The following is a 27,793-nucleotide window of genomic DNA, read 5'->3' on the forward strand; positions in this document are numbered from 1 at the left end:
GCAGCTGTAACTGGAAGCTCTCTGTTAAATCACTGCTTTGCACCTGATTCATGCCTTTCCTTCACACCTTACTTCTGCACCAAGGCCCACGCACTGCACTGTTAGCACTCAAATTGACAGTTTGCCCACTGAGAAGAAAGCCCAGCAAGTAGCACCTTCTGTTCCTACTTATTGAGGCTGACAGCTTTGTTGTAAGGGACTGAAATGCATTCCTCTCTTTATTGCTGCAGAAAGCATACACGGAGGATGAGCTCAATGCCAAACTGACCAGGCGGGTGCAGAAAGCTGCTCGCCGTCAAGCCAAGCAGGAGGAGCTGAAGAGGTTACACAGGGCTCAGGTAAAGCCATAATTTTTATCCATAATTTCCAGGAAGAAAAATTTATGAGCCTTTAAGAAGATGACCTTCTATGTGCACATCTTTGCAGTGTGCATCAGCAAACTGCATGTCTCGAGGAAGGTCACATTACATTGACCTGTCTGTTGGTATGGTCCTGAAGTTTTCCCATAATTAACTCCACTTCCTACATGTAAGGTTTGATACATATTATTCTCTTGTTGCTGCCTGGAGTGCCGCTTTTGTAAGACACCAGTATGAGCAGCTGCAAGCGATATACCTATGTACACTTCTGCCTTGTACGGATCCGAAACAGTGGCTGGAGAATGTGTGACTTATCAATATCCTGAAGACATTTCACACAGCAGCACAAACAAAAAGGCATATCCCTGCCCTGAGGAGCTTTCAGTCTAGATTTTGACCAAATGGAGACAAAGGAGAGGAAGGTGGGCACTGGGGCAAGAGGAAGAATATACACAAATTCATATAACTCAAATATAGTAGGGGGTTGTGGTTAAGAGATGTTGTGGAAAAGGTAGGATTTGAAGAAAGATTCCAAATTATTTGAAGGTATTTTTGAGAAAGGTGTGTGAGTACTTCCCACACATCTAGGGCTTGTCCATACTTTGCTTGTCCCATGCCTAGAAAGCATGAGTCTGAGAAGTTTTCTGTTCGCCCCGCTGCTTGCCTCATGAAAACCCACTCTTCAGTGCTAAAGAGTAGATTTCCCTGGGGGAAAGCAAAAGTGCAGACGAGCCCCTGGTCCCCATAGTGCGCACACCCTGAATCCTTCACCCACCATTTTTAAGGACACATAGAGAGCATGTTGCCCAACCAGGTACTGGGGGGGGGGGAATTCCCAGATGGGCCACTGTTTGGAAAATATCAATGCTCTCTTTTCCCCCAGGAGTTGATCATCAGTTACAAAACCTTAAGGCCCCTCTGGTGTGTGCCTCTGGAACAGCTCTTAGGTGGCGCTGGTCTGCTTTGGAAGCACTGGAGATTCTTGAAATTAGTATCCTGCCATTTGAACACAGGAGAGTGGGAACCTATGTGTGTGTTTTCCCTCTTTTCCCATAGATTATCCAACGACAGCTGGAGCAAGTAGAAGAGAAGCAAAGGCAGCTGGAGGAGAGGGGAGTTGCTGTTGAGAAGGCTCTTAGGGGAGAAGCAGGTACCTTCCAGTCTTCCATCTTGTGTTTTTCTTTTCTTATTACATTTTTATGCAAAGGTTCATAGCAACCTGTGTGCTAGCTATACAGACTGGTCTCTTCCTAAGCTGCAAGTTCTTTTATTAAATTATCTTTTTAAACAAATGAATTAAAATTCACCATTTCCCTTCTCTATCAGATCTTGGGCTTCTCTGCCTGTGAAGCTACCTAAATGGCAAGATCCCTTAGCTGGGTTTCATTTGCTCTGAAAATACGTCTCACTTCTTCAGGACAAAGTTTTGTCCAATTATTAGTTGCATCTTGGAAAAAGGTGGTAATACATATAGGTTACCCATCTGCTAGCTTTCCTTTAGGAAATAAAACTTGGTCGTGGCAAGGAAGCCTCCACTTTGCCCAGCAAGATGAAAAAGAGAAGAGAGTAATTGATATAAGTTTGTGTTTTTTAATTCACTGTGCCTTGAATCAGCATTAGCACCCTCATAAGGGACCATCACAGAACAGTCCCAGCAAGTACCACATGATCTCTGCAAAATCATACACAGCTTCAAGGCATGTAGAATGAAATTCAATACAACATGTGAAACAGTTGTCATCGTCATCTGCTGTTAATAGAATGAACCTCTATACTTAATGGCCTGGTCTAATGAATGGTACTTGGAATTAACATAGATGAAAGACATTAAGAGCAGAACTAGATGTTACTGCACACACAGGACTGCTACTGAAAACCCAAAACTCTGTATGTAGTCTTCTGCCCACATACCCTTCTTAATGGCCAGTGAAATTTGCTATGCAACGTGATGTCGTCACTCTTGACTTTCCCTGCCTCCCTCCCTCCTTCACTGGGTGCCGAGGTGAGAGAACTCACTGCAAGACAGTGCCACATCACATGGTGAGTTTCACTAGACCTTATAGGGGAGGAAGAAGTAGTAATGAGAATACTGTTTTACCTGTAGCCCTGTGTCTGCCATAATGTCTAGTTCATCCGTGGGAGAGAACATAGTTAGATGATGCTTTCCTCGCTTGATATATCCTAACACTCCTTCCTTGAGAAATGAGTAGAGGCAAACACACAAAGACCCAGGTTATTTCACATGATCCATTTACCAGAGGTGTAAGAGGCAACCTACTTGGTGAAAATGAATTGAACTTAATTTTGAGATATGCCTTTTGTTTTACTGACCTTAAGTTTGGGAAGGAAATGTAACTAAATTGACTTTCCTCAAAACAGCCTGGAAGAATTGTTTTTCTGCTTTATTTGAAGCTTGGATTGACACACTGAAATTTCCAATATGAATGTGGTAGGATTAAAATAAAAAAATTCCTTCCAGTAGCACCTTAAAGACCAACTAAGTTAGTTCTTGGTATGAGCTTTTGTGTGCATGCACACTTCTTCTTCTTGTGTGCATGCACACTTCTTCCTCAGTCCAACTTAATCCCTGGAATACTTTTACAACTATTTAAATATTGTTGTTTAAATTGTTTCATAAAATGAATGCAGGTATATAGTTTTAAAAGAATGGAAAGAATTATGCACCTCTACATTCAACAGTCTACAGCCATCTCAAACTCTTTTTTTGTCACCTGACATTCATTTCATTGTCCCCCAGCATCCTTATAGGTGGTGTCATCAGAATTTGAGGAGCTTTGCAAACAACTGAGGGCTTTACTTGCCACACTTCATGGGCAGTGGTGGTGCTTTGGCAAGCAGAAAATTATTAGAGATGGCTTTAGATATCTAAAATGTGATGGGGAAGTGGAGAGGGAGAGACAAATGAAAAAGCTGGCTTATTTTTGGGCCTCACAGGTGTGCCTATGAGTATTAATAATTGCCTTTTGAATTCAGGATTTATTCAGTAATCCCATGAAAAATAGACTGTTAATGGGGCATGCTCTTGTTTCTTGAGATGAGAGAATTGTTAATTTTTTAGATTTTCATGTGCCTTAAAACCTCTTTTTCCTTACACACCTTCAATATCAGCAGTAACTTATTTCTGTATACTGTCCAAACAACCTTGACTGCCTTATGCAGCGTACGTAGTATTGGCCAAACCGATATGCCTTGCAGACTACAGTTACAAAGCCCTATTCTCTTAATGGCTAGTAATAGGTTTGCTGGAAAAGGAGCTTCTGCTTTGGTAATGCAGATGGGAAGAGAACACCTTCCCCAAACTACCCATTCTTTATTGTTAAAACAGCTTCCTTGTGTATGGGTTAATTAGAATTTTGTGTCCATTTCATGCAAGACTTATTCTACATTGATACTGCTTCTAATGTTAAGAGCATTGCATGCACACTTTAACATGGGACAAATACACAAAAGCTCTCCTACTATGTGCACTTGTGGTGAAACAGACATGGTATGTGCTTATCATGTTGTAATAAACACACAGCATACATGCCCTTGCCGTATGTAGACACTGTGTTTACATAGGAAGTGATTTTCTGCCTGGAGCACTTTTGTACACTTTCTATGCTACTTTATATATTGAAAACCGAAGTTCATCTTATTGTGTGATGTGTCAAAGGAACATACTTCGTGCATTCCATAAACAGCCCAATGCACTTTGGTATTCCAGGCAGAAAATCCAAGTACAGTCGTACCTTGGAAGTCGAATGGAATCTGTTCCAGAAGTCTGTACGACTTCCAAAACATTTGGAAACCAATTTGCAGCTTCTGATTGGCTGCAGGAAGCTCCTGCAGCCAATCAGAAACTGCGGAAGCCCCATCGGACGTTCAGATTCCAAAAGAACGTTCGCAAACCGGAACAATCACTTCTGAGTTTCCAGCGTTCAGGAGCCAAAATGTCTGAGTTCCAGGGCGTTCAGGATCCGAGGTACGACTGTAGTGCCCTTTACTACTTGGTAGTAATAATAATTAATTATAGTTTGGTGGCCTTTAATGGTTTTCCCCAAAATATCTGGCACCTGAGGCCAACTGGCTCAGCTTGCATAATAGAAGGTCCAAACCTGTCTTGACCCAAGTGAAATTTTTGAGCATTGGACCAACTCTGACACCAATTTTCTTGAGTCTGTGTGGTGCTTCCTTCTCAGGGGTTGAAACTAAAGTAACAATTGACATTTTATTTCTGATTAGAAATAAATTAATTTGAAAAGTGCCATGCTGAAAACATAAGGAAACCCTTTATGATGAGCAGTTCAGAGGATTTAAGAACTGCTTTAAGAATATCCATACATATTTTTGTTCTCTTGAGTTAAGTGACCCTAAAGTCTGTTGCATACATCATTACTGCTTTAATAAGGCTCTTCATAGTTTACCAGAATGTATAAAGATTTCCAAATGTTATATACTCCCAGCAGACATTGACATGATTATTAGGCATACTGGATGCCCTATTTAAACTGGAGGGGTTTTTGTTTGGGTCAGAATGGAGACTCTTTGTAGAACATATTTATTTTAGGGGAAGAACCCTTACATTCTGCAGGAGGGGCATGGCAACTGCTTAGTTTTTCTTAGCTATATGGTGTTGAGTTCCTTGCCCAAATCCAGACATCTGTGGCCCATGTGGCCATTTCATGTTTCCTACTTCTACAACACATCCTATAAAACAGTATCTGTCATTTATGGAAAGTGATCGCAGGAATGTAGATGTGTGAGAAAAGTTACCAAAGAGTTGGCTATGCCCTTAGCTTTCCCAAGGTCAGTCTTAAATGAAAGATCCCAGATTCCATTGGGCTTGTTTATGGATTTACACCGGAGGTAAAAAAACTTACCAAAAAGAAGCTGCAAGAAGAAGAAGAGTTTGGATTTGATATCCCGCCTTTCACTCCCTTTAAGGAGTCTCAAAGCGGCTAACATTCTCCTTTCCCTTCCTCCCCCACAACAAACACTCTGTGAGGTGAGTGGGGCTGAGAGACTTCAAAGAAGTGTGACTGGCCCAAGGTCACCCAGCAGCTGCATGTGGAGGAGCGGAGACACGAACCCGGTTCCCCAGATTACGAGACTACCGCTCTTAACCACTACACCACACTGGCTCTTCACTCTTCACTCAAGAGAGAAGACCCTAGTACTTTTCTGGTTGCTTAGCCAACACAAAACAATGTAGCTGAATAAAAAGAAGGATGAAATGAGAAGACCCAGCCCAACGCCTTCCCCTACTCTCTTGAATGGAGATGTATTCTTCCCCGAATTCCCTCCCTACTGGAGAATGTCTGTGGATCCTTCCTTAATGTCCCGCAAAATAACAGTGCAGTGTCTCATCTTGATACAAACCAGTATAGGTGACAAATCCTCATACAGAGTCCAGCCTGCTCTCCTTCTCTGCCTGGAAATCCATGCCTGCCTGTCCTCCCTGCCTATTTACCAGGGAATACTTTATCCTCCCCCTGTCTTTACAGTATATACCGTATATATGTATGTGTATATATTTATTATAGAGTTGCATGATTTCTTGTTTCTTCTGTTTCTGTCTCTCTCTTTCCCTGTCTTGCTTCTCTTATGTATGCAATTTCTCTTACAGAGTGCTTTGAATCCTGGGCAGGGAGTGGGGAGGGCTAGCAGGGTTGGGTACTTGAACCAATAACTCTCTCTCTTCACCGATTCCTTGTTGTAGACTATTGGGGAGAGTCTTATTACAGTGACCTCATCGACTTGCACCTGGGTGGTATGTATGGCAGAAACCTCTTTGCTGGCACTAACCCTGCTGACACCTGCTCCCGCCACCCTCTCCCTCCACCTACTTCTTTCCATCCCTGGCTCCTCACAAGCAATGAGAAGAAACCAGTCTTGCACCTAATTGATTGGCTAGGGCCCTTTTCCAGCTCGGAGGAGAACTAGCAGTCCTTAATGAGCAGTGTTTTGGAATCGTAGAATCTCACAACTGCAGAGTTGGCAGGGACCCTGAGGGTCATCTGGTCCAGCGCCCTGCAATACAGGAATCCTGCTCACAGCCTTCCCAGGGTGGGCTTGAACCACCAGCCACCTAGTTAACAGTCAGATGCACAATTGGGCCATGTCACATGAAGTCTAGGCTTTTTGCAAAACACCCCAGTGACGGGGGGCGGCGGCAATGGTTTCCATTGTGGTTTCCTGTAGGAAAACAACCAGGAATGAAAGTGGAAGAGATGTGCAGAAGTACAGAGAATTTATTTCTCATCACTTTTTGAATATTAAACCCCTTCTCAAGGGTTGATTTTTTTACTCTTTTCCCCACCAGGATAAACCTCTGCACCAACTTAAAATAACCTTTCCTGAGAAAGAAGTTTAATACTCAAAATTTGTTGGGCAACAAATTGTCTTTTGTACACATTTTGAAATTTTTCCTTTTTTATTCTGGGATTCACTGGAGGCCTGATCCAAAGTGTCACATGCTGAGTTCTGTGCATGCACAGGGGACTCTCTTGTAAGTTGGGTGCCTTCTTTTTCCTCCAACACAATAATACTGGAGAAACCATTTCTGAAACATGGAGGTAAAAAACCCTGAGTCATCTCCTCCTCCTCTCTCCATTGGTGACATTTAAGAATTTCAGTCCATGAAAGGTTACGCCATAAAAATGTGTTAGTATTTAAGGTGCCGCAAGACTATGTTTTTGCCGCAGTGTTCTAATTTGACTATCCTTCTGGCATTTAAAAATGTGTAGTGCCACATTATTGCAATGAAAGACTTCCCATTCATTTTGTGGCAGCCAATGAAATGGAGGGGGACAAGGAAGTGCAATATTATATGTTGCATGTTTTTAATTTCTAAGCATTTCAGGGGATCCAGGAAGAGGAGAAAGAGAGACTGCTCTTGCCAGTGGTCAGTGTCTGCTGTGAAAAGTAGTTGTAGCTTGAATGTAGTTTCAGGTGGTGGTGCTGTAATGAAAAACAGAGGGACCTCTGGGGTACATGTACAAGACTTTAGCTAAAGGAGCTCTCTGGATCATGGCCTCTTTTCAAACTTCATCATTTAACCTGGGGTAGCTAACCTTTGAGATGTTGTTGAACTACAGCTCTCATTAGCCCTGACTGTTGGCCATGCTGTTTGGGACTGATTGAGGGCCATAGGTTAGCCACCCCCAGTTTAGCCCCTAAACTTAGTTGTGCTATGCATTTTGTTGATAAGTAAATCCAAACTATTGATTAGATTTTTCTTCCCAAAGATAATCTAGCACTTATATGCTTTATTCTCCCTCAAGGATTGCCCCAACCCTCAAAGCAGTGACAGCTGCTCCCTCAACACACTTTGTTACACTTTATAAGGACTGCTATATTTTCTTTTTAAATGCTATGCTTCTTTAAATACCGTTGCCTGTTATTGTAGAGAAAGTTGTACAGATTATCACACTTAATCTGCACTGCTAAACTGCAATTTGAGTGCTAGAGTTCCTACAAATGGGTGGGTGGCCAGGAGAGTACACAAATGTTGCACATGCCCTGTCATTTCTGAAATTAAAGAGTTTGAACAAGCCCTCAGATGGTATTCACAGGCTCTTTCTCTTTCCTTGTGTAAAGTTCACGCTCAAAGATCACCACAACATGATATAGTTCCTATTCTTTTCTCTTTTTTGTCTTTCTCCCCCCCCACTCCCATGTATAGTGACTTTTTTATGAATAACACCCCCCACTCTGCAGTAATATTACAACTTTAACACAGGCCAGCACAAATTGTGTCCCATCAAGCTTACCGGTCATGTATTATGACAGGTACTTGATAGCCTTCCTGTTTTTGCAGTCTGAGGCAAAACAAAACATCAGATATTGCTTGAAACCCTGGTGGGCTACATTTGACATGGTGGGTTACCAGTCATGCAGGACTGATTCAACACATCTTTGGTACTACAGCTGTTTTCCAAGGTGTCTTAAATTCTTGTCCTTACTCCTTGGGAGTTTGTGACAGAAGGATGTATTGCCAAGTCTCTTTAAAGTGACTTTTGTATATCACTAATGTTTTTGAACTTTTGCTGCGTCTCTTCCATAAAAATCAAGCAAGCTACCCGTGTTCTTCAGACTGGCAGTTTGCAGGTTAAGGAGATCAACAGTGTTTTGTGGTTTCAACCCTCATAGTTTAGAAATAGGTAAGTGGTAGCCCAGGAGGTTATAGGCCCCCAGGAATTTCCTAACTTGGCCCTATCATAGTCCCAAATCTCAAAGGGTCCCCCTTTCATTATTTTGCACCTTTCCTCCATGCAAAGGAGACGTAGACCCTTTCTTCCCCATTGTGAGCAGCAAAATGCTCTGCCAGTTTTCTTCCTCCATACTTCAGCAGCTGACATGGAAGCTAAATACAGAGGTCAGTTTGGAGAGTTAAGTGCCTGAGGTGCTTGCCCACCAAACTATTTCTTGTTTTAACATGTTGTGGGAGATAACAGAAAGATTTAAGCCCTTTCTCCATGCCTCCACTCACCTGGAGTCAATCAGTAGGTGGAGCAAATGCTGTTGACTCTCCAGCCCTTGCTCAAAGCAAAATGACACATCCCTGCTAGAAGGAGTTGCTGGCTCCTCTCTGGAGACCAGTGCTCTGCCTATGTGGGGTTTCTTTCCAAGTGTGCCGCTAGGGGGCATTGTGTGCCCACAGACAGAGCTGTAAAAGGGTTAATGCAAAGTTACACCTAACAGGTCCTGCTCCTAGCTGATGCAGCTCCCACACTTCCTTCTCCTTCCCCCCCCCTTCCCTTCCTAATTCCCTCTTGAAGGCAGCAGTCTTGTCATTTTTGCTAACAGTGGCTTTAAAAAGTAGTCATCAGAGTCATTTAAAGGGACACTGTCGTTTTTCACATTAACTAACCTCACTTTCTGTCATAAAGAACTAGCATAAGTAAATTAATAAATCTCATTTGCTTCTCACGATTATATCCTTTTGTTCCCTACATTTCCTGTTTGGATAAATGTACGCAATATTAACCATGGCTACTTCTTCCCTATACTTTTGGGGTTTTAAAGACATTTTTTATTTTTTTATTTTTGCTAGTTTCAACTCCAGCCCAGATAGCAGTAATAATTCACAATTCTGAATGGAAGATCATTATTATTTTAATCTATCTTGATTTCTTTCTTTCTTTTAATCCCCAGCAGAAAACTTCACTACTTGGCAGTATCCCTTTAAATAAAATGCAGTGTTATGTGCAGAAAAAGACACACGTGGCTTTGTAGTGTTAGTTCTTTTTATACTCCTCTGTGACTGGTGTTTGTTCAGTACTTCCTCACAGGGCTGCCAGAGTGCTCAAGAGTCACTGTAGCGTAGGGGCTAAGAGACTGTGAGCTAGGGAATCCCTGGTTCAGACCTCACCTCTGCTGTTCTCACTAAGCCACCTTGGGGAAGTATGGGCTTAATAATGGCTGCCTTAAATGGTTGCATATAATACGTTTCTATGCCTGTTGTAATAGATATAATAGGATGATTGGTTTGAATAGCCAAGGCACTTCACAAAGCACCACATAAATGCTAAAATTTATATATACTTCTAAAGGTGGTGAAAGAAAGTCCTCTCCTTCATCTTGCCAGTAAATGTAACCAATGGGTCTCAACCTGAGTTGACTTCTGCATTCACAATGGGTTCTGCTCAAGATAAAGGAGGAAACATGTTCCAACCACGTTCTTGCTATTCCCTGGGCATATGTTCATTTGTGATCTGGCTACTAAATGCTCTTGCTTTGATACGAGAGAGATTCAGCGTGCAGATGTATTCTTAGGACCCCTAAGTTGCTATATATGGCAGAGATATATGCCACACCCGTGAATGCCTGCGCATGTTCTTGTATGGCATATGCATGGCCTAAGAAATGCTCAGCAATCATGGCTTGATCACCTGGTGAGTACAGGAGAAGGATGTTGTGCTGAGAAGGGGCTCAATGCAGGCATTTCCTTCTCATCACTTTAGGTGTTTAGCACCAGCAGCAATTTCAGGTGCTGGCATGAAGGTGTCTCCCATTATTCTTGGTTTCGACTCCAATATCCATCATTGGAAGCAAAACTCCAGTGGCTACATTCAGGGCTATTGGTGCTAAGCTCCAAACCCTTTGGTCAGACTCATACTCCAGCTGGGTCAGTGGGTTAGATGGAGGCAGATTGCACAATAAAGCCCAGCCATGGTATCACCAAACCTTAGCAAGGGGAGTCCGGAAAGCTGTGCCAGGATCAAACCAAGGTCAGAAGGGATCCGTCTACTCCAAAAGTAATCCAGGACAGCATTGGTAAGCTTGGGGTCCAGGGTTCAGCAACTGATGAGCTCTAAGAAGGAAGCAGGGGGAGGCAAAGGAGTCAGGTTCAGAAGTAAGGAGCTGGATGGTGGATTGTCTTCAATAAGCAGCAGACTCCAAATGAAGCCTGATATAGCCTAGACTTCCAAACCATGCCATCACCAGCTTCAGGTGCTTGAGTCTGCCGTAAGAGCCTTTGCTCTTGAGTTTTGTTAGTTACAATGAGCCTTTGACTCAATAATTACACAGCAACACTGCACTCCCAAGTGTGCATTCTCTCACTGACTAGCTGCCTGGGCTGGATCTTCTGGCCCCAATGTCTTTGAAGCCTGAGGGGTTGATTCAGCCTCCCCCTTTGACTTTGCCTGGGCTTCTCTGCCAGGGGTGGCTCAGGAACCCACTGCAAGGTCCTTTCAGAGCATCCCCTAGTAGTAAGCCTAGGCAGAGGCCTTCTGGTATACCAGGGACTTCAAAACTGTCATTATGGAGGTGGGGGGGGAAATATTTCACCTTGGGACAACGATCAGGAGGTCTTGATGATATTGGGTTGAATGCATGTTGTTTTTATCCTTAGCTTGTACAGCAAATTAATTTTCAATTTTATTGTGTAATAGTAAAATGTATCCACTAGCCAGAATCTTCTTGGATGTCTCTAAGTGATATTGGAATAATTATTTTTAAGCACTAGCAAACCAGGGCAAAAGAAGGCAGTGGTGTAGCCAACAGTATCAAGGAGTGTAGAGGCAGTACTGGTCTCTTGGCATGTAAGGAGTCAGTTCCAAGGACTTTGCAGCAGGAGGAAAACATGGTTATCAGCATTTGATGCCAATGCCAGGCTTATGGCTGAGTAATCTTGCACTGGAAGAAAGGGGAGGTATAATTGATTATAAAACAGATTTGATCAGAGATGGAGGGGCAGGTCTGACAGATGTTCACAAGAGAGATGTTCAGACTAAAATGCAGAGGGTCAAACATGGCTCAAATAGAAATTTATACTTCCTCACTTCTCTCTGGATTCACCTTACCCAGATGGACAGGGTACAAATGTAAATTATTATTATTATTATTATTATTATTATTATTATTATTATTACTACTACTACTACTACTACTACTACTACTACTACTACTCAGTGGTTCAGCAGTCACCCTTGCTTCAGTTCCCTGACTTGACTTTTTTGCCTGGTGATGCATAATGCAGGACACCCTTCTCCAACTCTTGAGTGAATTCTTGAGTTTTGGAACATCTGATGCCAAACTTAAGTGATCATATGATACCATTATGCATGCTGATTTGAATACATCACACTTATAGGCTGATTATCAATATCCAGTGAAAAGGGGAGAAGGGGTGTTTCATATTTATTATATATCACATACGGTATCATATGCAGAAGACTAACTGCAGCCAAATGTATGGAATTTGGGTTTGTATCCAGTGTTAGCATCCAGTGCACATATGTGTGCATGCATTTGTACAGTGGGTTTATCTGTTTTAAAGTTATTTTAGTGCTGCAATAATCTAGGGTTACCATATTTCAAAAACCAGGACCTTTTTTTTTTTTACAAAAATGCCAAAACAACGTGGTGTCCAAGAAATCCAGATATATGGAACCCTACAATAATCCACTGTAAGTTGTACCTGTACCTAGTGCTTAAACAAAAGGGAGACATTTATGGTAACAAAGTAACATCTTTGGGTCTCATGTGTCTTACTGTCAACTTTTTTTGCAATGGTAATACACTTGTACCTTGGATCCCGAACACCCTGGAACTCAGATGTTTTGGCTTCCGAATGCCGCAAACCTGGAAGTGATTGTTTCGAATGTTCTTTTGGAACCCAAATGTCTGACAGAACTTCTGCAGCTTCTGATTGGCCGCAGGAGCTTCCTGCAGCCAATCAGAAGCTGCACTTTGGTTTTGAAAGTTGAACAGACTTCCAGAACGGATTCCATTCAACTTCCAAGATACAACTGTAGTTCAGTTAATGCAAGATGACTGTGCATTGCATCAGAACTTCGGCACCTGTACTTCCAAGCAAACATGCATAGAACTGGATTCCAAGATTCATTTAGCTTGGGCATTTTTGTTTCTAGTTTTGGAAACATACACTAAATAATTATCTTTTGCTGGATGCATTCTTTGTGTTGGAACTCTGCAAGTATCTGAGCTACATAAGATCTATTTCAGTTCATGTCCTAAGCAGAACAAAAAGGATGGTGTGATCATGTTCAAGTTTGATGCCTTGCTGCATGGTACTTGAAGGCATTTCTTGACCAAACCCAAAGTGAGTTGAGTTGCCGCTTGATCCTAGTTGGCCTAGCAAAAAGTTGATCGGGATCAGTCTAGTTTTTCAATAAGATATGTATTTCACAAATTGCTTCAGGCTTTTAAATAGTCTCTCACTAGTCAGTTACCAGTGGTGAATCATCATCTCTTGGCAATGGGAGCTTTTATAAATTATTAGACATTTTGTTCTGAGTGTACTTTCAGGCGGTCTGTGTGCTATACATAACTTGCTAATATAGGCATTTGTTGACGAGCAATAGAAATGTTTTCTGTCTAGTAGCCTTTGTGATTTTTTTTGCTTTAAGTTCAGTGATGCGGAGAAAGGATTTATCCATTTATATTATTGAATTATCTGTATACATAATGGACTATTCAACACATCTTTACTAATCGGATGCTATGAATATTCTCTGGGGATTATCCATGGAGTTGGATAAGACATTCTATTAATGGTCCAGCTTCTGCTGCAGGTACTGTTGGGGGAAAACATTGTAGCTATTGGATATAGGTTTATTGACAATAGTAGCAAGAGGCCTGCCTATCGATGTGGTGGAATAAGCCCAAGAACCTCCACCCTCCATAGTTGATAATTTCAGTCTGCCTTCAAGAGATCTTGAAACCCGTCTCTACTGACTCCAGTATCAGACTCTGGGAGCAAGGGTATCCTGTGGTTCCAACTGACTTAGTTACACCATAGACGGAGGGGATTGTCGGGGGGCTCCATGGAGATACTTAAGATATTATGTCAAACCATGGTTTGCACTAGCAGTGGTTTTGCCTCCAAGCTCAATTTACTGTTATCTCACCTGGAAAGCTTCAGGTGAGATCCCATGCAATGGCCTTCAAAATTGGGAGGTGGTCTGTGCTTGCATAGAGGTACTGTTATGTGAACTGGCATCTGCATGTGGGGCAGGAATGGGAAACCTGTGGCCTTCCAGATCTTGTGGGATTACAGATCCCATCAGCCCTAGCTAGCATGTGTAGTGGTCAGGAAGTGATGGGAATTGCAGCCCAACATCATCTGGAGGGCCACAGGTTGCCACCACTCATTCAGGATCTGTATCACTGAGTGTGGCAGCTAGAACTAGGTTGCTGCAACCATGGAAGTGGTAGAAGCTCCATATATAGCCTTGATACACACTGAATCTGCATAGAAGCCTGGTCTAGTAGCAGCCCAGTACACAATGGAATCCACCCAGTTCAAAGCAAAACATAAAGGTCATCTTAACCTTAATCATGACTGAGGAAGAACTTCAGCAAATGCAAGAATATTCAGAGAGTATTTCCCTTGGTGTACAGCTTGACTGTGCATTTTAGAACCATTTAATCCAAGCAACCCACTTGTATTCTTGTATTTTTTACACATACTAAGAATGGAATACATATCTATCCAAGATTAGCCCTTGAAGGAGACCTGCGAAGTAAAAACAAAGCACCATTGCATTGCCACTTTAAAGAAAAACCTGTGTCCATTGTTACACTACATGGATTTTCATGGATCTCTTTCCCAAGCGACAAAAATACTTTCAAGGCATTCAATTTGTTGGTTGTTTGGTTTTTTTGGAAGGGGGGGAGAGAAGAAAGTTGTCTGGGGATACTATGGAATGTCTTCAAACAAGATGAGTCTTCACGTACAGATGGGCAGCATGTAACATGTATATGTGATGTACTTTTAACCCTTTTCACACTGAGTATACATGTTTCTTCCTGTTGAGAGATTCACATTGCTCATTCACACACTATTTGCAAACTGATGTGCCTCCTCCCTTTTAACTTTGGTCTGTCCTGTGTGTTACTGCTCTAGTTCTGTGATGGTCCCTTCTAAAAGCTGTTCCCTTCCCAGACCTTATCTTCGTAAATGAGAACTGAGGCTTTCCCTCTCCATTATATGTGCGTGTAGATCTGATTCCAGTGGATTATGAATGTCCTCTTTTTTATAAATTCAGTCGCTCCTTGTTACACAGTGGCATTTTTCTTTCACTTCCATTCTACTCACAGATTAGTCAATGGGCCACAGGTCTTTCTGTAATATATAGATCACTGGGAGTTAACAAAGCACCATGGACTGCGCTACTCAAGCCCCAGTGATCAGCTGGTTGCTGGGGCTTCTGTACACAGCAGCACCCAGTTCCTCATCCCTATTCTATAAGATTATTCATCTCTTTATGTATAATCTACTGCAATAATTCCCAAACCGAGGAATTCATTGGATAATTGATGGTTCCTATAAGTGCCAACCCATAGGAAGAGGCTATTCTCTGCATCAGAGTGTGTAAGTTTGAGAAGTATTCCTCCCATTTTATTATTTTTTAATACAAACTACCTCTTTTATCAGAAATTTGGGAAATGTTAATTTACTGTGTTTTATCTAATTAATTGCCACATACTCAAACTCCCCCCCCCCCAATCAAACAAACAAACAAACATACCAGTGGAGCATAGTCCTCAACTTTCTGTCTACCCTTGATATTGGCAGGGCCAGAAATACAAACTATGCATGAATATGTGTAAAATACCGGTCAAGGCTTTGGTTAGACCCAGGATAGGGGAACATTTGGCTTTCCAGAAGTTGCTGGACTACAGCTCTCATCACCCTGACTGTTGGTCATGTTGACTGGGGTGAATGAGAATCCAAAATCTTTTGGGGAGGGGGACAACAGGTATCTGTATCCCTGGTTTAGTCTTGGTTTGTTTGCCCATCATAGGCAGTCAGTCCTGTTTTGCGCCATGATCTGCCTTTGTTTACTAAACACATAGTACTTGCCACTGTCAACCTACTTCCTTGGACAATGTCACAAAATAACCACATGGAATGTGCCAAGCTAATTTTCAAGATGGCCTTTTAAAACCTATTTGCTCTCCTGGTCTTTTAGAAACTTCATGTTGTCCACCCTCCTCTTTGTGCTTTTATCTCTTAACTGCACCATGTGACATGGAGGGTGAAAAGTCACCAAGCACAAGAAAAGTCAAATGTTGGCATTTCCCCATTATCACAGTAACTTTTGTGGCCCACACTGTTTCCCCTCCCAGTGCCACAGTCTGCTCTTCTCCATTATTCGTGTTGACAAAGGATGTTCCATCTGTAGACTGTTCCCCTTGTTTCTGCTTCTCCATTTCTTGTATTATTATTTTCTTTTCTACTTCTTCTTGTTGTTTCTTTCTCACTCTTGTGCTTTTTTGTCCTTTTGCTTGTCTGTTTATTTTCACCCTGTTTCTCCTCCTCTCTTCCTCTCCACTTCCAACTTCCTCTTCCCTTCCTTTCTTCCTCTCCCATCTTTGGTTCTATTGAAGTTGAGCCCAATGCCGGGACACCACGCCGTAGACCTCTCTCCTTCTGCCCTTGCTGTGCCCATGAAGGTAATGTAATTTCTTGCATTCCCTCCATTCCGTTCCCAAACCGCCATTGGATTGGTGTAGAGACACTAGTGAGCTAGCAACAATATCAAGTGGCTCACCGCCAAACTTTTCTTTCCTTCAATCTCAAAGAAACCCTCTATAACAACCTTGTTATGAAGTGTGTCTGGCAGGATCGTAAAGGTACAGTATCCTTTTTTCAGCTGTGCATTGTGGGGATAAGGATAGTCTTGAAGTTTATTGGCGCAATTGATCAGAAATGACTGTAGTGGCATCAGTTTCATGCCTTAAGGGTTCTGTTTGGCGTGTTGGATGATCTTGCAGGGGAGTGGGGTGTGAGTCTACTTCCTTTAAAAAAAAAATACACATGGGTTAAAGGCATACTGTCTTTTGTAATGACTGGTTTCCCCAACAACCCTTGACTTTGAAAAGGCACCCTCCTGATCTGCCATAATCTAGACTGGTCTTCTGCAGTCCGTATCTTGCTAAGCATCTTCTTTATCCCAAGTGGAACCAGATTCCCACTGAAGTGTTTCCATTTCCCAAGGCATGGGGGAAAAGGGGTGGAATGTGACCGCCATGTATAACTTCGGCTAACCACTCTCTGCTTTTCATGGTGTGCTTTCATCAATTGTTCATCTTTCCTCCCCACCCCTGCCTCTCCCTCTGCTCATTGGCTGTCTAAAAATAATAATAATAAAAAATCTACATCCCACAAATGAACAAAAGTTTCCATAGGTCAGTGTTGACATGTATTTGGCTGTTTTGTGCAGAAGTTTCTTTTCTGATTATCCTCACAGTGGAAAGGGTGGGGAGATTCCCCAGTGCTTCTCATGGCTCCAATGCACTGGGCATCTGCATGTGTAAGCTTCTCTCTTTCCACCATGGCTATGAGGGCACCTTGTGCAGAGATGCTCAGAGAGGCTTAATTGAGACCAAGCAATGGATAGGTATAGCCATCCACAGCCATGATTGGCTAGGGTGAGATTTTCGTACTGTGTATGTTTGCTTCTTGTGTTCTGGAGCTGTGTTGGTGGTTTTGAAAGAGGAGGAGAATTCTCGTTACCTGAGAATAAGTGGTAGGAACAGGGCTACCAAGAACCTCTGGACCATTTTGTTTTCTTGACCGTGATGGGAAATAATGTCTTGCTGCATAAAGGCATCCTCAGTTACAAATCACGCATTAGTCAGTGTCATCCAATACTGACAAGCACTACCAGGAACAGATAATGCTGCTTTGGTAGCTGGATCTGACTTGGTAGCTGACCATCCCCATTCTAGTGTGTCTCCCTTGGGCTTCCATAACCCCATAAGAAGAGTCTGCATTTTTGAATAATTAGAATAGTGTCTAATACAAATATTTTGCCATTTGCACATAAGTAGGCACAAATTTTGCATCATATTTTCCTTAGAATAGATGTCCCCATTAGTTTTATATGAGATGAGAACTCATATATGGTATGGATGAGAAACAGGAGTTAACCCTGTCTGCAACTTGACTGTGTTCTTTCCATGTACTAGTTTCCTAAACTATTGACACCTCTGATAGGATGGTGAAATCTGATAGGTACAGGAAACAGCTGGAATCCCTCTGGGCCTACGGTGGTTAGGCCAAGACCCTGATCATCTGGAGCACATAACCAGGGCTTCACTTGCTTCCAAACTGATTTTTAGGATCTGAATCCAAACAGCTACCCATAAAGAGCTGCATATTTCATTACTAGATATGGGTTATGGATGTAGCTCTCTAAAATAACATAAAATGGCTATGCTGTTTATTTCATATCAGGCTTTGCTACTGGGTCTACTAGCTTGGTTTTCATTGATTAAGCTTTTATTGAAATACAGTCATACCTCGGGTTGTGAGCGCTGCAGGTTGTGTGTTTTCGGGTTGCGGACCGCGCCAAACCCGGAAGTACCGGAGCGGGTTACTTCCAGGTTTCAGTGCATGCACAGAAGCGCAAAATGATCCCATGTGCGGAAGCGCTAAATTGCTTTACATGTGTGCACAGATGCGGCATTGTGGGTTGCAAACGTGCCTCCCGCACAGATCACGTTCACAACCCGAGGTATGACTATACCTGGGAAGGTACCATGCTTCCTCTTCCTTTTTATGTGAGCAGATTTTCTTCTTGTGCTTTTCTACCATGCACTAGTGGTCTTGAGCTGGTGAACTTCAACTGATTGAACCTGTATTTATGCCACACAATACGTGTTTTTTGTTTAAGCGAGGGATCTCTAGCAGACACATTGAGGCAGATCTGCCTGGTGTGACTGATAAAGCCAAGAGGAAGGGAAATTATTGATAGCAGTGGTCAGGAACTGGTTGCTTTCAGTCATTAAGTTAATGCAGGTGGCTTGAAAAGGGGAGAGCACAGCACGCAAGACTACAATACTGGTAGGAGCCAGAATCAACTCTGAAACAGCCCATCAAGGAACTGTTCACTAATTGCTCTATAGTTATATGTAAAGTGGACAAATGGGTGTTGATTAAGGTGTGAGTGAGAAAACATGGCTTGAAACAGGTAGGCTTTGTTGGAAAGTGTTGGAAAGTGTCAGAGTGTCCAAATTGAAAAGGACAACAGTAGAAAAATACTGAAAAGTGACTGTAATTATGGCTATTGGTTTGGCAGGAGATGTGATGGGGAAGGTAGATTCAGGGCACATGGATCCAGTGGGGTTTTTTTGTTTATTTTACTGGAGGTGACCCTCCTTCCTGTGTGCCATAGACAAACTAAACAAGCAGATCTGACAAGAGTGCTCTGGCAGCATCTAGCTCAGCTTTCTTTGCACATTTTGCCCCACTCCCATTTTTGTTCCTGCCTGCCTGCCTGCTGGATTTATGGAAATGGCGGGAATCTTTTTCCAAGCTGACCTAAACTGTTCTCTTGGCAGGCATGGGGAAGAAGGACGACCCCAAGCTGATGCAGGAGTGGTTCAAGCTGGTGCAAGAGAAGAATGCCTTAGTGCGCTATGAGTCGGAGCTCATGATATTGTAAGTAAGGAGAGGAATTTCTGCATGCTTGGTCCACGCAGAGAAGGGGAAAGACGAGACAACTATCCCCAGGCAGAGATATGTTATGGAACCTGTTTCTGTCTTCACCTTTGATGTGATGACAATGTACAGATGGGAATCCTGTTGCTCTGGAGACCCATAGGCGCCCCAAGTAAAATAAAATTTTATAAAATTGATGAAGTGATCTGCTGCTGAGACCTGGTTCTCTTAGCATTTCCTTTGCATTCATGATTCCAAATAAGGTCAATGTAAGAAGGAAGATCTTGTCCCTTGCAGCTCAGCCCTGATGTGCAGTGGGCAGTAGGGGCCAGATGGAGTGACTTGGCATTTTCCTGTTATTTTCTCATCTGCCTTTCTGACCATTCCGCAACATGGGTTTAGGTGAAAAACCAACATGTATGTTCATCAAAGGAGGTTGTTCTGAACAAGGTTCTTAGTACAACTGAAGGGTTGCCTTACAATCAGTACTGAAAGGGAATACTTTACTACCTGAGCATGTTAGATTTTTAAGCCAGTAGCTTAGACTGCTGCTGAAACAACCCAAACCAGACATTTGCCTGTTCTTCTCTCCTTGCAGTGCTCGGGAGTTGGAGCTGGAGGACAGGCAAAGCCGACTACAGCAAGAACTTCGGGAGAGGATGGCAGTGGAAGGTAAGTCTCATCGATGTACTTTGGTTCCCAGTAGAAAGCCCCTGCTACTTCCTTGGCTAGTTTGACAAGACTGCTTGTCCCTTTCTTTCCTAGATCACCTAAAGACAGATGAAGAGTTGTCAGAAGAGAAAAGGATCCTGAATGAAATGCTAGAGGTGGTGGAACAGAGAGATTCTCTTGTGGCCCTCCTCGAAGAGCAGCGACTCCGGGAGAAGGAAGAAGACAAGGACCTAGAGGCAGTCATGCTGTCCAAGGGATTCAACTTAAACTGGTCCTGAGCTTAGCAGCGCACTCGTCTGACGATCTGCGTTGTCCAGTTGGCATGTGCCAAGTTGGCTGGAGCTGCCTGGATGGAGGAGATATCTTGGCACAGAAACCTCTTGAGGGTTCTTGCAGCGCCTGAGTGCTTCTTCCTGAGAGGAGGTTGGATCGAAAAGTGCTGAGGCCTGTATGAGGCCTGCAAACCCCAAGCCTGAGGTGGTCAGCTAAGGTTGTGTGCCTTCCTCAAGGACCTGTGCAAAGAGGCCATTGAGTTTTTGCGATCTCTGAGAGAGGCTAAAAAATGAGATGAAAACATTTTATTTAAAAAAAAAATACACCACAACTTTAACCAATTCAGGTGGGCCGTAGCTTGTCCGTTTCATATTTACTTAGCTGGTTGTGTTCTTGTTTTTGTTTTGAAATACAAAGGCGAGAAGTGGCTACTCTCTTCTGAAGCATCACCCTGCAGCAGCCCACGGGAGAGCAAACCACTCTGTACCCCAGAGCACACTGTGTGTATGTTTAAGGTTCTCCTCACCAAAGAAGCCTGAAGCTGCCATTATTGTCTGGGTATGGAGGAACCCTGAATTCAGAGAGGACTGGAGACTTGGAAGGCTGGCTGACATGAAATACTTGCCCTGTGTGGTTTCTACAGAAGATACAGGCTCCAGTGGACTAGCTCTCTTTGCTGCAGCCTCCACAAGTTGCCATTGTTCTAAGAGGGGAAGAGTGTGTAAGCCACCCCCTTTCTGCCATGCAGTGCTCTGGACTGAAAGTCACAGTTTTTCTGTCTCCATTGACAGTAGACTGCTCTGTTGTGAACCATGTGACAATTTTGACACTGGAAAGTGCTGATTTTGAAAATGGGTTACTTATGAAGCAGTTTGCGGGAACGCTTGGATGAAACCCCTTGCTTCGAATCCCCCAAGAATGGACTCTCAATGGGTTTTTGTTTTTTGCGTATATATCTATATCTATAGATATATATCTTTATTATTTTTTGCACGTTGGAAATGAAGCAAAAGACCTACCCGGGCCCTTTAGTCACTTTAGACCCTTTAATGTCTATTAACTTATTTTTTAATACTTGAAAGATTTGGGTTTTATACCTTTTTAAGAAGTGAGCAAATGTTTGAGTGGTGAATCTGTGTGCCTGCTGCATTCCCCAACCTTTTTCTTTTGTTGTTCTTATTTTTAATTTGCTGTTCTCCCTTTCCCTGTACCTATTTATTAGAGTTCTATTAATGCTGTCACAGTTACACGCTACTTTTGATGTGGAGAGGAGATGCTTTTATGTACTTTGGACTTGTCGAGGGGCAACCCTAGGAAATATGCAGGCAGGGTTCCCAGGTAAGGTGTCTTCTCAATTAAGCTGCATCCTCACGAAGAGAGCTCACAAAGCTGAGTGGTGATGGCAGACTTTGCCCCTGCACTCCATACCCTCTGCTCCTGAATGGCAAACCTGTGCTTATTTTAACTACTGCTGTTTAAGGTTTTTGTAATTATAATTGTGGCATTGCCACTTTACCCCATATATTTAAAAAAAAACCCACACATGCTGGCTCTGTAAAAATCTGCCTCCCAAGGGAAGGATTAGCACAAGCCCCCCTGGTTTTGTCCTAGGCCTTCATTCAGTTGGCTCAGAAAAAGGTCTTACAGTACAGTAGCAAATAGGAAATAACACAGAATAGACTCTTGTCTATAACCAGCTGAGAGGTTCCATAAGCACACCATGTCTTTCACAATAACTTTCTCAAAAGTGCCGACCTGCCACAAACAGAATTTTCCATTCGCATTTTTTAGCTCCAGTTGGGCTTAGTTTAAAGAAAGAAAGCTGTACAGTAGTTCTAGTCTCCTAACAAAGTGCAGACTATTTTTTTAATTAACTTTTTTTTAGGGAGGCAGTCATCCCAAGAAAAAGACATGTCCTTTAAAGCAGCCACCATCTTATCTCTAGGTTTCAAAACAGGAAATGCTGTGTTTTCAAAACAGGAAAGACTAGAAAGAAAAAAGGGGGAAAGGTTTTAAAACACCCATCCACTTCCTTGTTTAATAAAATGTCAGTACTGATAACGCTGAACAGAAAGCTGTTGAAGCAACAGCATGTGTTGAAATGTAGCGTCAGAAGATTTTATGCCAAAGGGGTACCATGCCTGGCATTTGTTGAATATTAAGATATTGAAAGATTGTGATGCTACACTGGCAGAATTCATACCACATATAGTCCCAGAACAAGCAGCACTCGTGTGTTCATGGTTCATGAGACTTGGTGTTTATTTGTAGCTTTCAAAACGGGGGGGACTAATCTCTGGCTTTCCTAATATTACTGGACTACAATTCTCATAATCCCTGACTACTGAGCATGCTGGATGGGGCTGATGGGAGTCCAATGGGAGTAGAAGGTTAGCCACCCCTAACTGAGGAAGAAAAAGAACATATAACTTCAGTTGTCTCAGACAGCATCTTTGACATCCAGAGACCAACAGGGGAGTGTATGGCAAAATGGAAGTTAAGCTCCCCTTCGATTAGGATGGAGCTAGAATTCAGTTGTTAAAATTTGGTGTCTAGCCACATGAAAGAGGCAAATCGGAATTTGCATTAATTGTTTCTGCTGTGCCTGGTGCAATTTATAATGGAACTGAGAAAATGGATTGTTCTGTAAAGTGGTCGTAATTGAACTCACTTCTATCTGTTCTTTGAATTTTTTCACTGTAGGAAAACGTTGACACGCTAAGCTTCTTCCTAAGCTGCCTATAGCTGCATGTGGAATGAGAGTAGAACAGTCTGTCTGAGAAAGTGGAAGGGAAAGTCCTTTCCAGCTCCAGTGCAGCTGTGTAGCTCTGCCTCTAGTTAGCCCAGACTTCTTTTGGGCAGCTAAGACTCCCTTGTCACTAGAACTGCAGAGAGAGGAGAGGGTTTTTTAGAGCCCGTGATAGCACCAGCAGCATTAATCATATTTCCTCTTCCACTCTTAACATTTCCTGTAATATGTTGTGTTGATTGTGCTTGATCCTGCTGTCAGTCAAGAGGTTTCTTTAAATGCAGTGTCTGGCCCTCCTTTTATGACACGGTGCTAATGCAGAAGTAACAAGCACACCTGCTGCATCCTCTGGGTTTTTAATCTGTTTTTTAAAATACATCCAGGTCAAAGGCATCTTAGAGCATCAACAAATATATCCAGAGTTGCATGACCCAGTAGCACAAATTCTTTTTATGGCCAAAAAAAAAAAAAAAAAAAAAGGTGATACCCTCCCCGCAAGGTTTTAAGAAAATGTATTTAACAGAATGTTTACATTTGGGCCGTGAGACGAAAGTGGTGTATTAGTTTTCCAACCTCGTGTTTAAAAAAGAAAATGCTGTGATTGTTTGCAATAAAAATGTACTACGAAACAGTCTGTTTGATATGAAGAGGTAGAGGAGGGTATTTCTCTCTCAATGGATGATAAGAGGACAGAAGGCTTCCAAAGAATTGCTGCCTTCGAGAGCCCTAGCAGTGGAGCTTCATAAGCAAGGAAGGTAGATGAGAATGTCACTAAAGCTATTGGAGGAAGGGATGTCATGTTTTGATGGCATTGCAGTAATTTAATTTTATACATATATATATATATATATATATATAAAGAAGTATGTATGTGAAACAACCCTGTCCCAAGGAACTGTGGTATCTTCCCCTTGGGACAGGTGGGAACTCTGATATTCAGACTGTTTTATTGTTGGCGTGTGTGCAGTGTAACAGGAAATTGTGTACCGTACCTGTTTTCATGTCTAAAACATCCCAACCCCTGTTTTACTTCCTATTTTTGGTTGCATTTCATTCTGTACGTTCTTATGCACACTTGCTTTGTTGGTGTTGAGAGTTTAGCACCTCAGGTCACCAACGTAACTAAAAAAAATAAAAAAATAAAGTCATTAATTTTTTCTTACTTCATTGGAATTTGATTTTGCTTCACGGTTCACGCCAACAGCAAATTGTTGGCGGCCCTATTCTGCACCGTTTCCAGTTCGACACTATCCTTTTTGAGATGTAATAACCAGAGCAGTACACGGTTGTGTACAATGCTGCCATTTTGCTCCTGCAAGTCTTACACTTGTGCAACAGTACTGCCCCTTCTCTCCCCTTAAAAATCTGTTCTAGAGGGTTGGCGGACCATCTGGAACAGTTTTCATTTAGGGGGGGCAGGGATAGGAGAGGAATTAGAAGTCCTATTGCATGAGCAGAATGTCAATAGCACCACTATAGCACAAACCCAGTATTACAAGTTTGAGAGCACCATAGACTTTTTATAAAGACGCTATACCATATTGGCAATTTTATTTTCTATTGCTTTCCTAATTATCCACCACAACTCGTATGATGTGTTTCCGGTGTTGCATTGGTGGCTTAAGTTCTATAGCATGGTGGACGTGTCATTTATATATATAATACCCCAAAGCAAAAGAGGATGTATCACAAGATGCTGAAAAATTTGATTTTGTTTTCAGAGCAGCCCAACATGCTATGGCCAATTTTTTACTTAAAAGCTGCCTTCAGAGCATATCAAAACAAATATAATAAATCATGTAAATAACATATACATGCAACTCCTGCTTAACAAACACAATGTGTCCCCAGGAAGTTGTTCACATAATGAGCCCACAATTTCCATTATTTCTTATGGGAACACTTGTAATGCAGGGTTTGCTATGTCTCTCCTCAACCCCACCCCTCTGTCCTGAAATCACTACAGCCAATCAGTAAAAGAGAGACAAAGTAAAAACAAAAAAAAAACCCAATCTGATTTGTCTGACTTCTCCTGCTCCCTGATTTGTCTGATTCCCCCCCCCCCGCTCTCTGATTTGTCAACTATCACTCCCCTCTTCCATAGTTGCTGCCTGAAAATGGCCACCACTGACCAGCACAGCAGAAACAACCAAGAAAGTAAGAGAGCCGGATATTCGGATACGTGAATCTGCAGAGCCAGGGCTTTTTTTCAGCCGGAACTCGCCGGAACTCAGTTTCCAGCACCTCAGTTGTGGAACCCACCCTTGGAATCCCCTCCGCTTGAATAGTGAAGTCCTTCCTCTTCCAACAAGCCTTTTAAGTTGAGATCTTTCACTGTCTGCATCTGAACTGGAATGGGCTGTAAGATGTTTTTATCGCTTGTTTTTGCTTCCCTGGTCTCCTTTGTGAGGAAGGATAGAATAACTATTTAATAAGTAAAATTAAAACATTGGCATATGCGCATATATGTGTATATATATATGCATGCATTTATATACTGCCAGTTCAGGCAATATGACACGGCACTAAGTATTGAAGGAGACCCAAGTTCAGATTCGTAGATAGCCCTGATGCTTCCTGGGTGACCTTGAGACACAGCCAAGTCTCTCTCGGCCTAACCTACGTGGCAGGGCAGTTGTGAGTACTGTTATCAGATAGGAGTTGGGGGTGAAGCATACATACATAGTTCGTAACTTCTCGGTTCAGACATGCTAAAACCAGCTGTCAGTTTCACTTTCTATTGCTAGGAAAGAGGAAGTTCAGAAGACAGTGTTGGGAAGATTTTGAAATGTATGAATCTGCAGTTCGAGTCTATGCCGCATTCTCACCCCACCCCTTTCTATTTCAAGCAAACGAACCCTTTGAACTACATGCTGATAAAACTGGCACAGTCCCTTGTTTTAAAGTTGCTATGTCACAGTGTTATGAAGAAGCATTCCTAAGAAGGAGTTTTTTATATTTTTATCATGATTTATTAAACTAGGGGGTATATTTGAAAGACCTACTTTTTCTCCTTAGCAGAGATAAGAAACCATTAGGGCAACTGCTTTGAATGCCAGATCTAGAACCTGCCTAAAAGGATTCACACACACACACCCGATCCTTTTATAATTACATATGCAGTATCAGGATGCTTTCAGATGGGGGCTTAATACTGCAAATTGTTCATTTAGATATCATAAATAAGTTGCTAGCAGCAGGGTTGTTGTTTTTTAACTTACCGGATTCCCCCATTCCCACCCTGGGAAGAGTAAATTCAGATTAAATGTGGGAGGTGGGGAGTACAGGCTGCCATTCTGATGGCAGGTAGGCGCTGCAAAAAAACTTTTATATGTCACTTTATTAGTTCTTCAGAAAAGGGTCTTCCTTTGATAAAAGCAGAAAGACAAGCAGAAACCTATTACATGTATCGGTAAGCAGAACTCTCTTCCTGCTTTTGTTTTCTGTCCCTGCCTTTGTTACCTTGGGGTCCATCTTGCACTTCTTGCACACTTTGACAACTGTGACTTTAGAGAAGAGGTGGCAACTCTCTCTCCCCACTTCTCCAGAGGCACACAGCCATCGATAGCACTTTTGCTTCTTGGATTGATCTTTATTACGGCCATTGGCCCGTTACACGACAGTTTCCCATACCGACATATTATACTTAAACCTCCAAATTTAAAATCGCCAAAACTTACAAAAGACAAACAGTAACCGAAGCAAAACAAAAACAAAAACCACCATCATACAAACAGAAACCACCATCATACATTACAATAATTTTGTAACCTATACATCGCCCTCTGCTCATAAATTAATCAGGGATATCAATGGTGATATCGCCTAAAACATAGATCATGGTTTAAAACAATGGTGATATCACCTAAAACACAGGTCATGGTTTAAAGGGGTTGTCCGAATCACACAGGAGACCGTTTCTCTTCTTTAGGGATAGGACGCTGATCAGGAATCTGGCAACCATGAGTGATTTTAGGGGGTCATCATCAATTAGTAGATATCTCAGTCACTTTTGCTTCTTCATGTGCGGCAGTCTTGGGAACACAGCATAACAATTGCATGCTCCTGCAGCACCACGAGACATAGTATGAGTCAGTGAGGAAAGCACCTCATTGCATTACTTTTTAAAGACGTTTCATTCTTTCAGTGGGGCAAAAACAGAGGATTCCCCCAGTGTCCCAGCTCACCTGTTCAGCAGGGGAATTCCCAAATTCTTCCCCACTGAGCCCACACCTGCCGTCTTCAGGAAGGGGAAACGGCATTGGCTAAAACAGCTGAGCCCACAGCCAATGCACCCATTATAAGAAAGCACCAAACTCTCACTCTGCATGTGAGAGAACATCTGCAGGGTGCTTCATTTCCTTAGCAATCAAAATGAACAGAGAGCAGGTCTAACTTACTCCTGTGTAAGTCTGCACAGGGTTGCAAACTGAACAAGCCAGCAAGTCAAATCTCTTATCTGCCATCAACTCAACAGGTCGCTTTAAGCAAGCTGCTGCTTCTCAGCCTCCCAACGTATTTTGCTGTTTTCCATGTACAATACCCAACTGGAAAGGCATTTAAATCCTACCTCCACATTGGTGATGCTAGTGTTGCCACTGTCACCTGAGGGCAGGAGGCTAGCTGAGGATGCACAGGCAGATTTCACATACCGTATTTTTCCCTCCATAAGACACACCTGACCATAAGGCGCACCTACTTTGGGGGGGGGATTCAAGGGGGGAGGAAATGCGGCTCTTGGGGGCTTTTGCGGGAGGTGGGGGAAGTGAGAGAGCCTCGCTCTCCCGCAAAAGCCAGATAGCTGTGCGAAGCCTC

General features: G+C 42.5%; 1 protein-coding gene and 1 long non-coding RNA gene across 28 annotated transcripts in view; one reads left to right on the plus strand and one right to left on the minus strand.

Annotated features, from left to right (window-relative positions):
* MICAL3 (microtubule associated monooxygenase, calponin and LIM domain containing 3) overlaps positions 1 to 24,140 on the plus strand; it is a 186,026-nt gene extending 161,886 nt beyond the window's left edge. For 15 of the 26 annotated variants that reach the window (XM_081209731.1, XM_081209711.1, XM_081209722.1 and 12 more), the window contains 7 exons: positions 231 to 338; positions 1,416 to 1,509; positions 6,082 to 6,132; positions 16,227 to 16,292; positions 19,185 to 19,284; positions 19,883 to 19,956; positions 20,050 to 24,140. In XM_081209731.1, coding sequence (XP_081065857.1) covers positions 231 to 338; positions 1,416 to 1,509; positions 6,082 to 6,132; positions 16,227 to 16,292; positions 19,185 to 19,284; positions 19,883 to 19,956; positions 20,050 to 20,234 — 678 coding nt within the window. In that variant the 3' untranslated portion in view covers positions 20,235 to 24,140. Of the gene's footprint in view, positions 1 to 230; positions 339 to 1,415; positions 1,510 to 6,081; positions 6,133 to 16,226; positions 16,293 to 16,421; positions 19,285 to 19,882; positions 19,957 to 20,049 lie in introns of those variants that run through there. The other 11 variants (XM_081209714.1, XM_081209728.1, XM_081209726.1 and 8 more) reach the window with 6 other exon arrangements.
* LOC308595866 lies at positions 6,777 to 16,220 on the minus strand. Of its 2 annotated transcripts, none has more exons than XR_014012146.1 (2): positions 10,256 to 16,220; positions 6,777 to 7,322 (listed from the first exon to the last, which is right to left on the minus strand). It is a non-coding gene; the product is annotated as an uncharacterized lncRNA (long non-coding RNA). The 2 variants fall into 2 exon arrangements; XR_014012147.1 differs by having other exon boundaries at positions 6,777 to 9,030.
* Positions 24,141 to 27,793: the final 3,653 nt, after the last annotated feature.

This window comes from Podarcis bocagei, assembly GCF_964188305.1.
Source record: "Podarcis bocagei genome assembly, chromosome: 10".
Classification (NCBI taxonomy): Eukaryota; Metazoa; Chordata; class Lepidosauria; order Squamata; family Lacertidae; genus Podarcis; species Podarcis bocagei.